At 45.1% G+C, this 13,957-nt stretch overlaps 1 protein-coding gene across 7 annotated transcripts in view; it reads right to left on the reverse strand.

Moving 5' to 3' along the window:
- The window catches only part of CORIN (corin, serine peptidase), a 151,820-nt gene extending 139,682 nt beyond the window's left edge, over positions 1-12,138 (reverse strand). For 3 of the 7 annotated variants that reach the window (XM_062575518.1, XM_062575520.1, XM_062575516.1), the window contains exon 1: positions 9,880-10,372. In XM_062575518.1, coding sequence (XP_062431502.1) covers positions 9,880-10,020 — 141 coding nt within the window. In that variant the 5' untranslated portion in view covers positions 10,021-10,372. Of the gene's footprint in view, positions 1-9,879; positions 10,374-11,501; positions 11,798-11,976 lie in introns of those variants that run through there. The other 4 variants (XM_062575517.1, XM_062575519.1, XM_062575522.1 and 1 more) reach the window with 4 other exon arrangements.
- Between the last annotated feature and the right edge of the window lie 1,819 nt (positions 12,139-13,957).

Here is a 13,957-nt window from a genome sequence, read left to right on the forward strand (position 1 = left end):
AAGGAAGCAGGGTGCACTTCAAATCTCACTAAAAACTTGAAACTCCTGATCCCCAGTAGTGACAGACAGAGAATAACACCCCAAAGGGACTATGAATCCAAAAACAGACATATAAAATGGAATCTTTAGAAAGAAATTGGCCTGTAGAAGGAAGCAGAGGTGCTACATGCTTACTCAGTCAGCCCACTTTAGGGACCCAGGTTAGTGGCTAAGAAAATAAATTAATTTCCCTTAGCTCCCTCTGTAGTCAATAGTTTCTCTGATTCATTCTCTAAGTTCGAAAGACTGAGGCACCTTCCAGAAATACCTTTACCTTCCCTTCCAAGGGAAGGGCAAGAAGGCTGAGAAGCAGAATCCTTGAGGGCAGACTGAAAGAAACTAACTCTAAATACAAGAGGGGTTGGTATGGAAGAGATTTAGCACAGTACTGCAGCAAAACATGTTTTCAGAAGTTAAAGAATATGGATTTAAGTTCCCTTCATACCACCACTGTTAAACTGTAACTTTCACCTTTGACAGAACAAAAACATCATAGAATATTTGATTCAAGAGAGTCTTCTTTCAATTAAATGATGTATACAATATAGTCAGGAAATTTCAGTGTTTGGTTTTCAAGGTGAAAAGTCATTTGCTTTTAATATAATCAGTTTCTACATTAAATGAGGTGTTAGAATACAGGATGCTTAAAAACATAAGATATTTTTTTCTGACAGCTAAGACATTCTGTCCCTAGTGAAATGGTATTAAGTGCTACTCATGTGAGTGCCATTCTTTCAGTATTGACTACAATAAAGGAGTACAAAGTAACCAGGAGCTAATTTCTGTTTAGATTTTTTAAAAATCCTACTCTTACTTAGGACTGCTGAATCAAATTGCTTTACTACTCACACTCAATTTTCTGAAATCACAGGGGCAGAAAAAAAGTAAGATGGTAGAAAAATGCACTCCTCTCTGAATATAGAAAGACTGAAAATTCATCAGGCCAAAATTCAGAACTCGTCTTCTGCAAGAAGAGGAAAAGTCGATTGTGAAGATGGCATTTCAGTAATATAATTGTGAGATTATGTCACAGAAATGTCAGATTACAATAAGATTTATGAGTGAAAACTCTATGGTAACATGTAGTCTTTCTTTTATACACAAAAAGTATCCGAATTACTAATCTATAAAACAACTCAAATCATGGTCTAAGCACTTGACAAAAAACATTCACCGATGTTATCATCACAAACCTAACAGGTGTTCTTCTGTCCACAAAGAGGGACCCTTAGGGCTAACAGTCTACTGTCAGTATGCTGGGTCAAGAAATAAAAAATATAAAGAAAAACAGAAGAAAACTGTTGTATCATAAACATAGAAATACCTTGAGCAAGCCATACACCAAGGTACAATACAATGTACCTTGTACATTGTATTTGAAATATTGAAACATTTGAAAGAAGACAAGAAAGAAGTACCACAATAAAATATAGAAAAACTTTGTTAGGGGAAAAAAATGGGTAGCCTTGTAGAGGTCTTCACAATGTCATCGAGGAATCTGCTATCAGGCCAAGCAATTATTTGTGCATGGAAAACATGTTAGATTATGAAAACTATCTGCAATTCTTTCCATATCCTTGAGAGTGTTCTTGTTCTAATGTTGAAACAGCGCTCCATATTGTCAGTTCTCATGATTTTATCAGGAATCTTACGATGCTATTCTTAAAGCCCGAGATATTGTATTCACGTGAATGTGCCAGCCATTTCAGCTTTGCTTAACCCCAAAGGGAAGATAGTTTGAGGTTCTCATTGTTACAGAGGAAAAACTGAAGCTGTGAAGTATACTCATTCTTAAACCTCTTTTTGTCCAGCTCATGATATTTAAATGCCATGGAGTGAATAACAGAAGTTGAGAATATCCTACAGTTTTCAACGGTTGTGTCCTGTTCAGAGGGAAATCTGGGAATAACCAATGTAGTTTTTGATTGTTTCTCCTTCAAAAAAGTGTAAGACAAAGCTTCAACAATCTCTGTAATGAGTAGAAAGTGTACGATTAGTCATCCAAAGGTAGGGACCAAGGAACAGGCAAAAAGTCTCCAAGTAAGAGAGACATCATATAAACCTAAGTGCATCCTTCTAAAAGAAATATTTAGCTGATGGTAGGTGCCAAGTCCACCTGGACTCTTTTGGCTGAAGCAGAAACCTGAAACATCTTTAACCTTCACAGCCTATTTCTTAAATTAAGGTAAGTAGAGATAATCATATGCCAGTAATGATTCTTACAGAAGATACAAAGTGTAACGAAAGGTGATTGTTTGCCTTTTGGGTTACCACAGAGACTCCACTTGTCACTTTTCCCATTCAGGCGACCCTTCAATCTACTCTTAATCCCCCATGAAACACAACATACATTAACATCCAAACTAGGGAACACTAAAAGTCACTGATTCAGACAAACGAAAATGTTGTGGTATTCTTTTCCTGATTTCTGTAGCATAAGCCTGGGAGTCTTAATTCCTGACAAATAACTTCAGAAGTTTTGTGTGCTGAAGAGACAGCTTTGGGCCTAAGAAACTGGTGGATATATGCATGAGAAGCCAAGAAGAGACAAGGTGATATTCAAGTATATCTCATGCCTCTCTCTGTCAGCACAATTCTGATGCTCCAGCTTCAGTTCAAGACAGAACTAGGGGTAAATTTGATGAAAAAAAATCCAAACACAACAATGGTGTTCCAATATTTGTGCTTTTGAGACTCTGCACCCACCAGCTACAATTCCTTTGGAGTATGCCTTACAGTGCTGTGCAAACACACTTACTTCAGATCCCTTAGACATACTCATCCTTGTTTTGATTTTTTTAGATGAGGTACTAATAGTAATTGTAATCACTGACACAGTGAGACAAATCTGAGTTTTTGTTTGGGATAATAGATGAATGCCATGCTGTCAATGTTCTTATCACTGCTAATATCTTAAAGTGTACCATTGGTTTAAAAGAGTGCTAGCTGCTGATACACTATTTCCTTCATAATTCATTCCTGTTGCCCTTTCTGGAGGGTTTTGAGAAATGTGGAAATAAGCTGATGGCTCATGCATAAGCACTACAGCCAGGAGATCTGTAGATCTGAGGAGTTTAGTCACATTCCATCTAGATATTTGGGAAAGACTAGTGTGTTTTATTTCTGCAGTGCAGTGGATTATAAAGGCACTTAGAAAAGCACCATTTGATACTGAAAGAAATGTAAATAATTAAGATGATATTTGGTCTCCCTAAAAAGATTTCATTTAGAAATGGGAATGTTATTCATGTGCAAAATATCAACATTAAGAGACCTTATCAAATACAAGTGAGCTATGCCTAACTTCTCAGAAAAGGTAGAGGAGGTGGAAATGAAAGGACTTCCTTGGACTCCAAGTACCTAGTGTGATATCAGTAACTGCTCTCCATTTCTTTTAAACTGAGAATAAGACATGTCACTTAACCATCACATAACATCAGTTCTGAGCCTTCTCTGGGGAGAAGGAAAAGGATATTTATCACTACCAGAGAGAAGCAGTGATACTGTTACTCTCTTGAGTAGTAATATCTTTCCTTTTCAAAGGAAATTTTTAAATAATTTACTTTTCAAATAGAGTGCTGCTGAATAACAATTCTGTTTTGTGATGGTGTTAACTGTTTACCTGCTTATTTACATATAGTGCATATTTACAATTATGTACGTATTTATAATTTCACTGATGTAAACTTGCAACTACAACAATGGATGCTTCCCATGTTGGAAGCAACAATGGAACTTTGTTGACTTTTCATGAACATTCAAATTAAGAAATAGTTCAACTGATGGCAAATGTTACAGTTCTAAGCTCTCTCTTTATTATTAATGGCAGCTGGTGGCAGAGATATGTAATGATGCCATGTCTCATGAGCTAAACAAGATTTAATAAACATATGGAAGATATCAAAGTTTTTTCAAAAACTGTCTATGAAGATATTCATTTTAAGAACTAAATTGTGTTTAGCATTATCTGGTATTTCTCAATACCAGGGTTTGAACATCCTTTCAGGCTACCTCAGCAGGCAGTGGGAAAGTTTGGAGGAAAATTATTCTTCAATTAATAAAGGATTTATGCTTGGGGGAGTTATTCATTTTTTTCTGAGTTTCTAAAGTTTGCAGAGATTACTCATTTGAAAGTTTAAATAGTGTCATGTTTTTCTGAGCACACCTAGAGACCACTTTAATACCCTCCTGGCTACCCAGAGGTTCACTGCACGTCTGAAAAAGAAGTGAAAGAAATGAAAAGTTTGCTAAGTAAGCAGAGTAGTGATGGCAAGTCTCTAGCTATACATAGCCATAATTCACAGTTGCACAGGCAGGGGAGAAACTGACAGAACTCACTTCACGTTCCTGCTTTGTCAGGAATTCTATGAGCAGATGCAAGCACAAGAGCCATCAGAAAGCAAAAATGGAAACCATTAAAATAATAATAATAAAAAAGATGGCTAATTAGTACAACAAAAATATGCTGAAATAAAGCTTTCTGGGGGAAAAAAAGAAAGCTGAGTTAAAGGAATACCTCCTCCTGAAAGCAGATTTCAAGCCCGGAAAACAAAAAGCAACAAAAAGAAATTCTGCTTGTGCTGTGTGACTCACATTCAGTGAATCAGTCACTGCCTATGTAGAAATCCTACCAGACACACTATCCCAAACAAGACAACTAGGTCTCATTACTGGATCTATCTCTTTTTCTTTTAATCCCTGAGCAGTAGGCTTAGCCTTCTGAACTTGAAGATAATCAGTATATCGCATATATACCATGTCCATTGTTCAATATAAAATTATTTAACATTTAAGTCACGAGCTTTCAGTAATATGAACTGGATGCCAAACTGGAATGTAAGCTACACAGAAGGAGAAGTCTTCTTAAAAGCATTGGATCCTTACATTTCATGTACTCTTTATTCTTTTTTTCTCTAAAACGTATATATTATTCTCAGATTATGAACTTTTGCTAAGAAGAAATTAAAATTTTGAATTTGAATGTGTAATGTTGTCTTTGCACTACTGACTTTTTTCTGAATAGTGAATAAAAAGATAATAACTCTTGGACCAAGGATAGCAGCAGCAGCAATATTAATCAAAGGAAATGCTGTGGCTTAGAGTCAAAGCAAGGCCCCACCTGTCCAAGACAGCTGAATTCTTATTTGTCCTTTTCTCAGAAATGAAAATGGAATTGAACAAGGTCACTTACAGGTCACTAACCTACTACCTATAAAATTTAGAGGTGATTAATTCATTTTTCAGTAGGATGCCATATTGTTCAGCAACATGTCATTTTTGAACATTTCACTTCAAAGGGAGAGAATAAGGAAAGAGAATTGAAACTACCATGCTATCTCGACAGAGATAACTAGAAGAGGTGATTAGAGAGTAAACCTACTCATTATTGTGTAAGCTATGAATAATGTGTTGATAGGAAAAAAGAAAAAACAAAGTGTGTTAACAAGCCACTTACGCTGATGCAAGTTTTTAATGATTACTTTGACAGAGAATCAGATCTTTATGGATTGCATAAAGATTGTTAGGATAAAAACTTATGTCTAATCATGTAAACAATAATGATCTGATTAATCAATTTGTCAGAGAAGAAAAATCCTACAGTATTTATGGCTTGGATGAAAACTTAAAACTATTCAAATTAATTGCCACTCCTAGAACAGGAGGCATTTTTCCTGTAATTCATATTTTCCTTAGGAATCTACAAAAAATTCACACAATAATCCTATCTGTGATGAGGAAAAAGTAAATGAAAACCATCTGGGTTCTTAGCACTTCCAGGCCACTATGAACAGTATTACATAGACTCTGACTTTATAAGGGAAAGCAGAAAAGTTAATAATTTCTAAACGGATGCAGTCTTCATTTCAGACTTCCCTTCCAGCCTTGTTTGCCTGTACTATGAATTATATAAATTACCACCCTCTGAAATGGCCCAGCAGGAAAACACTTAAGCTTAACAAAGGCGTTTACTACTTAATTCTACTGCTTAATTCTTTTGTTACAAATCAAATAGAAAAAGGATATCTACTGCACAGTTTTTGATTTTTTTAAGATAAATTATCCATTCAGACAACATGCATAAACAAACAGGACTAGTGTCCTCAAAGTAGTAGGTTGTCCCTCAACAATGCTTACAAGCTGTGCTCTCCCTGAATTCCAAGGCTCCCTTTTTCTTGAAAAATTAGCAATTTTTAGACTGAACAGTTAAATTTTCTTCACCTAGTGAAGGTACAGGATCACTGGCAAAGATGCACTGATCCAACCTGACAGTCTTCTTTCCCACTGGTTTACAGGAGCTCTCCCTCATAGATTATTCTATAAGGAAAAGTATCGAGAACTTCCTAAAAGTTTGTCCCCCCCCCCCTCTGAGAAAGAGCAATAAGTACATATTTAGCACATATCTAAAAGCTGAGGTCCTGCAGAATGCATATCATTTAGAAACAGATGCTTTGCAAGAAGGGGGCAGGGCTTGAATCCTCAAAACAGGTTTCATCATTCCAGAACACCTCTGGCAATAGCAATAGCAATCTAATTTTCAGCCTCTTTTCACATTCAATAGGGCAACAAGCTAAAACTGGCATCAGTAACAAGAATAAAGAGATAGAATTATAAACTGTGTGGTACTCAAAGAAGCAGCTGCTGCAGGGATTCCACCTTAATGACATAGATGGTGAAAAGGAGCCGAGGTATGGCTGGGTTCACTTCATCCCTTTGTGATTTTGGGATGAGGGAAGATGGACAGGTGGGCACTGCGTTTTGCTCAGTTGTGAACAAACATACTTTCCCAAGCTGACATTACTAATGAGATGGCCACAACCCCTAGACAATTATAGGATAATGTGTAAACAAATAATGGCAAGTATTGCTTTAAATTATGGTGGTTTGAAACCACATCTGAGGACAACCTATCTTTTTAGTGGAACAGTCTTCTGCCCAGGGTAGACACAGGCTGAAACCTAATTCAGGATTTCAGAAGCAGCAACATTCTTACCTCTTTTCAAAACAGCAAGGTCTTGCTTAATCATTGTCTCATCGTTATTTTTACTTCTAGTGCATTAAATCGTTATCCCTGTTTCTTTCATGTTTGTCCATCAGAAAGACAAGTTAACATTAAAAACATCACTTGGAAGAGAACTGTTTGTTCCACAACAGAATAACCAAAATGAAATATATTGCTATCTGACAATTTAAAGGGGCGGGGGGGGGGGGGAGGAAACACCTTTAGAGTATTCAAACGCACATCTGTGCGGACGCACGAGGAAGCTCTCAACGCCGCGGGCCTGCTCGGCAGTTGGAGGAGCCGAGCCCACCAAGTTGGAGCCGTTAAGGTGAGAGGAGCCGTCAGCGCGAGGAGCGGGGAGCCGTTAGAGCGGGGTGGTGGGAGCCGTTAGCGCGAGGAGGGGGGAGCCGTTAGAGCGGGGTGGGGTGGGGGGAGCCGTTAGCGCGAGGAGGGGGGAGCCGTTAGAGCGGGGTGGGGTGGGGGGAGCCGTTAGCGCGAGGAGGGGGGAGCCGTTAGAGCGGGGTGGGGTGGGGGGAGCCGTTAGCGCGAGGAGGGGGGAGCCGTTAGCGCGAGGAGGGGGGAGCCGTTAGAGCGGGGCGGGGTGGGGGGAGCCGTTAGCGCGGGGCGGGGTGGGGGGAGCCGTTAGCGCAGTAGGGGGGGGGGAGCCGTTAGCGCGAGAGGCCCATGCGGTCCCCAAAGTCACCCGTTCCTGGCGCTAGGACCTGCTGGAGGGGCTACCCGGTTGCTCTATTTTTACGACGGTATTTTTTGCGTTCAGAGTTTCCACTGCAGGCGGCCCGGGTCAGGGGATCCGCTCTGCCGGGGGAATCTGACAGGTCAGCCCAGCAAGAGTTATTTATAGAGGGGCGTGGAGCAGAGAGAAAGGATGCGAACGGCATCATATTCTTATGTCGCGGGGCTGAGAAGCGGGAGGGTCACCCACGAACAAGCTGCCGCCGGGAGCTGCGCTTGCCGGCGCGGGCTGCGCCTCCGCCCGCTGCGCCGCCCCTGGCGAGCAGCCGGAGGACACCGAGGCCGGGACGACGCGGTGCCGAGGAGCCAAGACAGCTACCCTTGCTCAGACCAAGACCCAGGAGCGCCTCCTTCCCTCTTTTTCCCCCCATCTTCCCTCACATTGCCCTTCAGGAGGTGAGCTCAGACATGGTTATCCAGTCTCGTGGTTGCACATCCTGACAAGAGGAGGAGGACTTTTGTTCCCTGGTGCCGAGACAATTTCTCAGGAGAGTCCCAGATAAAACTGTGCTCCCTCAAATGGTAAACAATGACTGAGGGTAACTAAGGAAGAAAAGGGAGTGGAGCTGGCCTGGCACTGGCTTTCAGAGGCTCTTCTGCGCTTGAAGGCCTCCTCAAGGAGGATTTAAGCTTTCATTGCACTACTGTGATAACTTGTCCATAAAATGGGGTTATCATGCACCCTTTTTCCCTGTGCTGGAGAATTGTTTTTCATGAGGGTAAAACTGGGACAGAATAGAAGCAGCAATATTTCAAACTATAATCAGATTGCTGCTCAAGCCCTGCTGCTTAGCTGCTTAGTCCTGAAGGCATTTAAAATCAGGAGGTGTCCAGCTGCTACATTTGGAAGTGCTTAAGCTGCATGTGCGTGCCTAGAACTGCCCTACCATACGTGGCCTGACACCCACTGTACCAAACACTGGCTGGCAGTCTTCTGTCCTCGTAAGCATTTGCCAAGGATACTTGACGCACCAACACAATTCAACTCTTCCCACGCAGTGGAGCTGCCGTCTTTTAAAACCTGACCACACCAAGAGATAGTGCCTGTTGCTTCACAGCATGTGCTGTGTGTTCAGCCTGAAAATAGAAGAAGACCTGGCATCCATGGCCTCCAAATCCAGATGTGGGTCAAAGCTACAGCTCCCATTTCTTAAGAAAGTGCCATTTGTGCTTATTTGGGTGACTTCAATCTGCTGAGGCTGGCCTCAGTGCAGCAAAGTCTCACAGAGCTCGTGCAGTTGCTGGGACACACCACTTGATGCACTGTCTTCTCAGTTTTGCACGAAGTTTAGAATTCAGCATTCACTGATTAGAGCTTTTACATAGTGGCAAGAGCGGGAGCTGCTGGGATTCTTTGCCAGATCTAACCTTCCTGACATTCCCTTGCCCAACTCTGCCCTCTTTTGGAAACACAATTGCCTCTCTGGTGTGGGAGAGTTCTGTCTGAGTATTTATCCACATCAGCCTCTGAAAGCTCTCCTCTCTTGGCCATGGAAGTAATGACAAGAAATTGTGTGTTCGGCAATATGTGGATTCAGTGTAACTGCAGGACAGTAATATTCCTCGGGGGAGCAGAGTGCTAAGACTTAAACACGTATATCGTCTTAGCAAAAAAAATGAACCTCCTATAGTCAAGTCTGCATTTTTGAGTAATTACTGGCACTATTTACAGTCATGGCTTCCATTCATATCTGCAGACATAATCTAATATACAATTATCATCTAAACAATAATACAGCTACAACAAATTGCCCAATGTGTATTTATAGTGCACCTCCAATCCTGAAACATTTCAAATCAGCTTATACTTTTGATTCATTATACACTCTGTCTACCACAGGCACACAGCATAGTGCCAGCAAAGATTTCTGGAGAGGAAGCAAATGCTTTCTTCAGTCCTTCATAGTCCCAGGCTCCAAAAGATGAAGGAAAAACAACATTTTGTCTTAATGGTCCTATCAGATACTAACAGAGCACAAGCAGACTCCTCTTATCTGGAGAAGTAAACAGTGCAGCTTGGCTTTTTTCATCACCCCAAGAGCCTTCTCAGGAAAATGAGTTCTGTGGGCTTCATTAGAAAAGCTTACCTGATTAAATATTATATATGAAGTTCTAAAGGTCGGGCTCACAGGAAGATAAGCTTGGCTGTTGGAGGGACCCCTATAAATGGCTGATAAAGTAGGAAAAAATAGTAAGGTACATTTCTTTTCTATATAAATTTTTGACATTGTTTGTGATTCCTGTCCCCCAGAGGAGTTCAAATTCCTACAGATCTTAGAAGTCCAATACCTTCAGGAGATGTCACCAGCTTTTACAGAGATATATAGGGTTCTTTAGTGTCTTGCATTACCTTTTTGCAGTTGTTTATATTACTTCAATGATGTATTCATACAACATTATTGTCTATGCTACATGAATGACAGTACCTAAGAGGCTTATAACATATGACCTAAAGAATATATTGCAAAAACAAAACTAAAGAATTACAATTTAATACTGCTGACTGGTTCATCTTGTAAGAACACAGGAAGGGTGTAAGTGGACATATGGAAAAATCCATTTCCATAGTTCAACTGCTGAAAGCTAAACCTTCCCAAGAGACCCCATGAATGCATTAAAAGCACTAGATATTTGATTTCATTTCAGAGTTTCACTACTTCAGCCAGACTGCTAATAATTTAAAATAAAGGTTAATTAATTAATCATATGCCATGAAATACCTCCAAGGACTCTGCATTTTGAATCAAGTGAAGGACAGATTCTACCAAAATATACTGCCGTATTTACAGACTTAAAAAACGCTTTTATACCATTTTTGTCGCACATAGAATGCCTTCAAAGGGCATTAAGTTCTGCCACTCCCTTTCCAGGCGCTGAAGCCTAAAGCCGTCGAGTGAGTTGAAGGCAACGGGTCAGGCAGAGGCGAGCACCGCTCCTCGCTCCTCGCGGGGTCTGTAGCCAGCGCTGCCCCCGCGCCGGCCCCGCCGCTCTTCTCCCGCCGCCTCCGCCGCACGCCGAGGGAGGCGCCGGCTCCCCGGGCGAGGCCGCGGAGGGAGAGGAGCGCGGGCTGGCGGGACAAGCGCCGGGCAGGCTCGGGCAGGCGCCGCGTAGCTTTTCCCACGCAGAGAGGCGAAGCATCCTCCTCCCCCCCGGCTCGTTCCTCCCTCCAGGGAGTGCGCGGGAGGACGGGATACTTGTGTCCCCTTGGACACTTGCAGCCACCCGGGTATTCCGTTTCTCCAGCACGGATTAACGGCCCGTTTTCGCTTCAGATTTCGCACCTCCCCCTATTCCCCCCCGCTCCCCCCCCGGTGACCCTCCATCGCAGAGGTCCTCCCCTGGGTGGCAGCAGCCAGCGGCACCACGCGGCCGGAGAGCCCCCGCGGCGCCGGGGGAGACCCCGGGCGCACCCGCCGCGAGGGTGAAGCAGCCCGGCCGCCGCCGGGGCCGGCGCGGACCTCCGCCTGGAGGGCGAACCCCAGCTTTCCTCTTGCAGACCCCGACCGGGGCCGCCGCGGCGCGGACCTGTTGCCTCGGATCCGTTGCCTCGGACCCGGCGCGACTTCTCCCGGCTCGCTCCAGCGGCCAGAGGGATTTACCGAGGCATCAGCGCCGTTTGCTCGCCCCGCGGACTTTGTGAGAGAACCGGGAGGAAGGCGCCGCTAAGGTCTTCACAAAACGCTGATAAAAATTGTTAACTACGACTTACCTACATCTTGAGCTTCTGAACCCGGCCGTTCCCCGCGTTTCTCCCGCACAGCCGCGCGAGCCGCGGTTTAGACGCCACAGCGCTGCACGACGGCTGCACGGTGACGGCCGGGCACGCACGGGCACTTGTCGCCGGCGCTGCCTCCCGGCGCAGCCTCGCTGCTGCCGCGGGTTTGCTGCCGCCGAGCAGGGGAGGCGGCTGGGTTCGCAGCGGCGTGTGCCCCTTCCCCGCCGGCCCCAGCAACCTGCCGCTGCGACCCGGCGGGCGGGGGCCGAGCCCGCGGGGCAGCGCAGGCTGCGCGCTGCGCACGCCGTGTCCCCGCCGGGCACGTTTCCCACCTCCCGCGGCGACGCTCCGCTTCCCGCAGCGCCCCCCAAGGTCGCTGCCGCCGGGGGCGCCGAGCGGCGGAGCTGGCGGCCCCCGCAAGCCCCCGGGCGGCCCCAAGCGCGGAGGGGGCACGCGGGGCTCGCCTTACCCGGCTGGCGGAGAGGACCTGCCGGTAGCGCTCCTCCTCCGCAGGCAGGGCAGGGAACTGTTGCAGGGAGAGCATGCTCCGGCTGCCGCGGAGCCCTCGCCACTTTCGCCGCCCCCCACCCTTCTCTACCGCTGTCTCCGGCGAGCCGCGGCCGCCCGCCTCCCGCTCACACACACTCGTCGGGCTCGGGGCGGGGGGGGGTCCGCGTTTTGTCTGCTCGGTAGACTCCCCCCCCCACCTCCTCCACCCAATAATAATAAACCTCCGCAAGAAAGCGGCCACATCCCCACCCCTTTTGCACACAAAGGCTCCATCCCTTGGGGATACGCTGAGGGGACCGAGTGCTTGCCCGTTGCTCCCCTCGCCGCCCCCCCGGGCAGGGCAGGCGAGGCGGGCACAGCCTTTGCCCCTGCGATGGACGACGCTTTAACACGCTGTCATGCCGCAAAGGGCTTCACGGTGGAAGACAGGGCAGGTAGCAGCCGGCAGAGCTCACCCCACCGCGCCCCCCCCCCCCCCCCCAAGCACCCTCGGTCCACCCGGCATTGCAGCAAAAGTAAGAAAGGCGACAGGGCCAAAGCGTGGAGTTCATGGGAAGGGTGGCGAGCCCAGGCCGGGCCCCGTGGCCAGGCGAGCCCACCCTTCCCATGTACAGTGCTCCTCTGGCCTCAACCTGCTCTTTATTTTACATTTCGCTCAGGCAACAGCCTTAGTTTCACTCCTGAGATAGGACAGACAGATAGGATAGATAGGACTTTCTGACTACGGGATTGCAACGCTTCTCCGCAGCGCAGTGACTTGCTTTACCCCAGAGCAAAACCAAAAGGCAGAGGGACAAGTCCTAGACGTACTGGAACACAGGCAAAACGCTGCTCTCAGCCCCCACCCTGCACCGAGCAGCTGGCTCCGCCACACAGTCACCAGGGCAGCAGAAGCAAGGGCACCATCTCCACTCCTGACCAAGGAGGCGAGCTAGCGAGGGCTGGCGGGTGACCCTATGTATTAGCACTTGTGCTCCAGGACAAAAAGCAGCAGGCCAGCAATGCCCTTGGCCCCTGTCAAAAGTCCTCCCCCCTATTTGGACCTTGCATGCAGAGCCACCGAAGACTCCAGCTACATGACTGAGATCACAAGCACAATCCAAAAGTGATCAACTTGCCCAGAGAAAAATGCAGTTGGCGCACAGGAGTAGGCACTACCAGAGCAGAAAGTGCAGGACCCTTCCCTGCTGGCAAAGTTCACTGCCACCAGTTTCCAGGCCTGGGACCTGAGCTTCTGCTTTACAAGTACAAAGGCTTTTGGTTTTCACTGTGCATTTGTTAGTATTACTGAAATGCTATCATTAAAAACATAAAGCAGAAAATGCCCCCAATGTGCTCATAACAAAAATGACCTAGACATGAATACAGCTTGATTGGCTTCAATCACTGGTCATTACTGGCTCTCATTCAAGATGTTGCCCCTCATATATATGTATGTATAGATTCATATATTTTATATGTTGATATACACACACAATGCATGTGTGCACATGCACATATTAATCTGTAAGACAAACTACTACTTAGCTTTTTTTTTGCCAGCTTCTTCTCCAAATATCTTTGTTATCATACCTTTGGATTTAGGTCATGTCACTTATAGTTTGCATGTAAACTTCATTGGGCATGGATAGGGCACTCTGTTCTTCCAAAGTGCCACCATAGATACACACGCCTGCTCAACATAATCCAATTCTACATTTTTTTCACCCAAAGGTCCCTCTGGAGGTTGTTGGGGTTTTTTTGTTTTGTTTTGGTTTGGTTTTGGGTTTTTTTTTATTGCACTGATAAAGGAAAAGCATGGGACAAGACTTGGAAGCATTTATACAATGCCTCCAAATCTTTTAATGAAAGGTAACAATTACTTCAGGCTGTAATGTTGATTAAAAGGTGTTAAACCATAGTCCATTACTTATTACAATATTTGACAAAGATTACTTAGC

This window comes from Rhea pennata, chromosome 4, assembly GCF_028389875.1.
Source record: "Rhea pennata isolate bPtePen1 chromosome 4, bPtePen1.pri, whole genome shotgun sequence".
Classification (NCBI taxonomy): domain Eukaryota; kingdom Metazoa; phylum Chordata; class Aves; order Rheiformes; family Rheidae; genus Rhea; species Rhea pennata.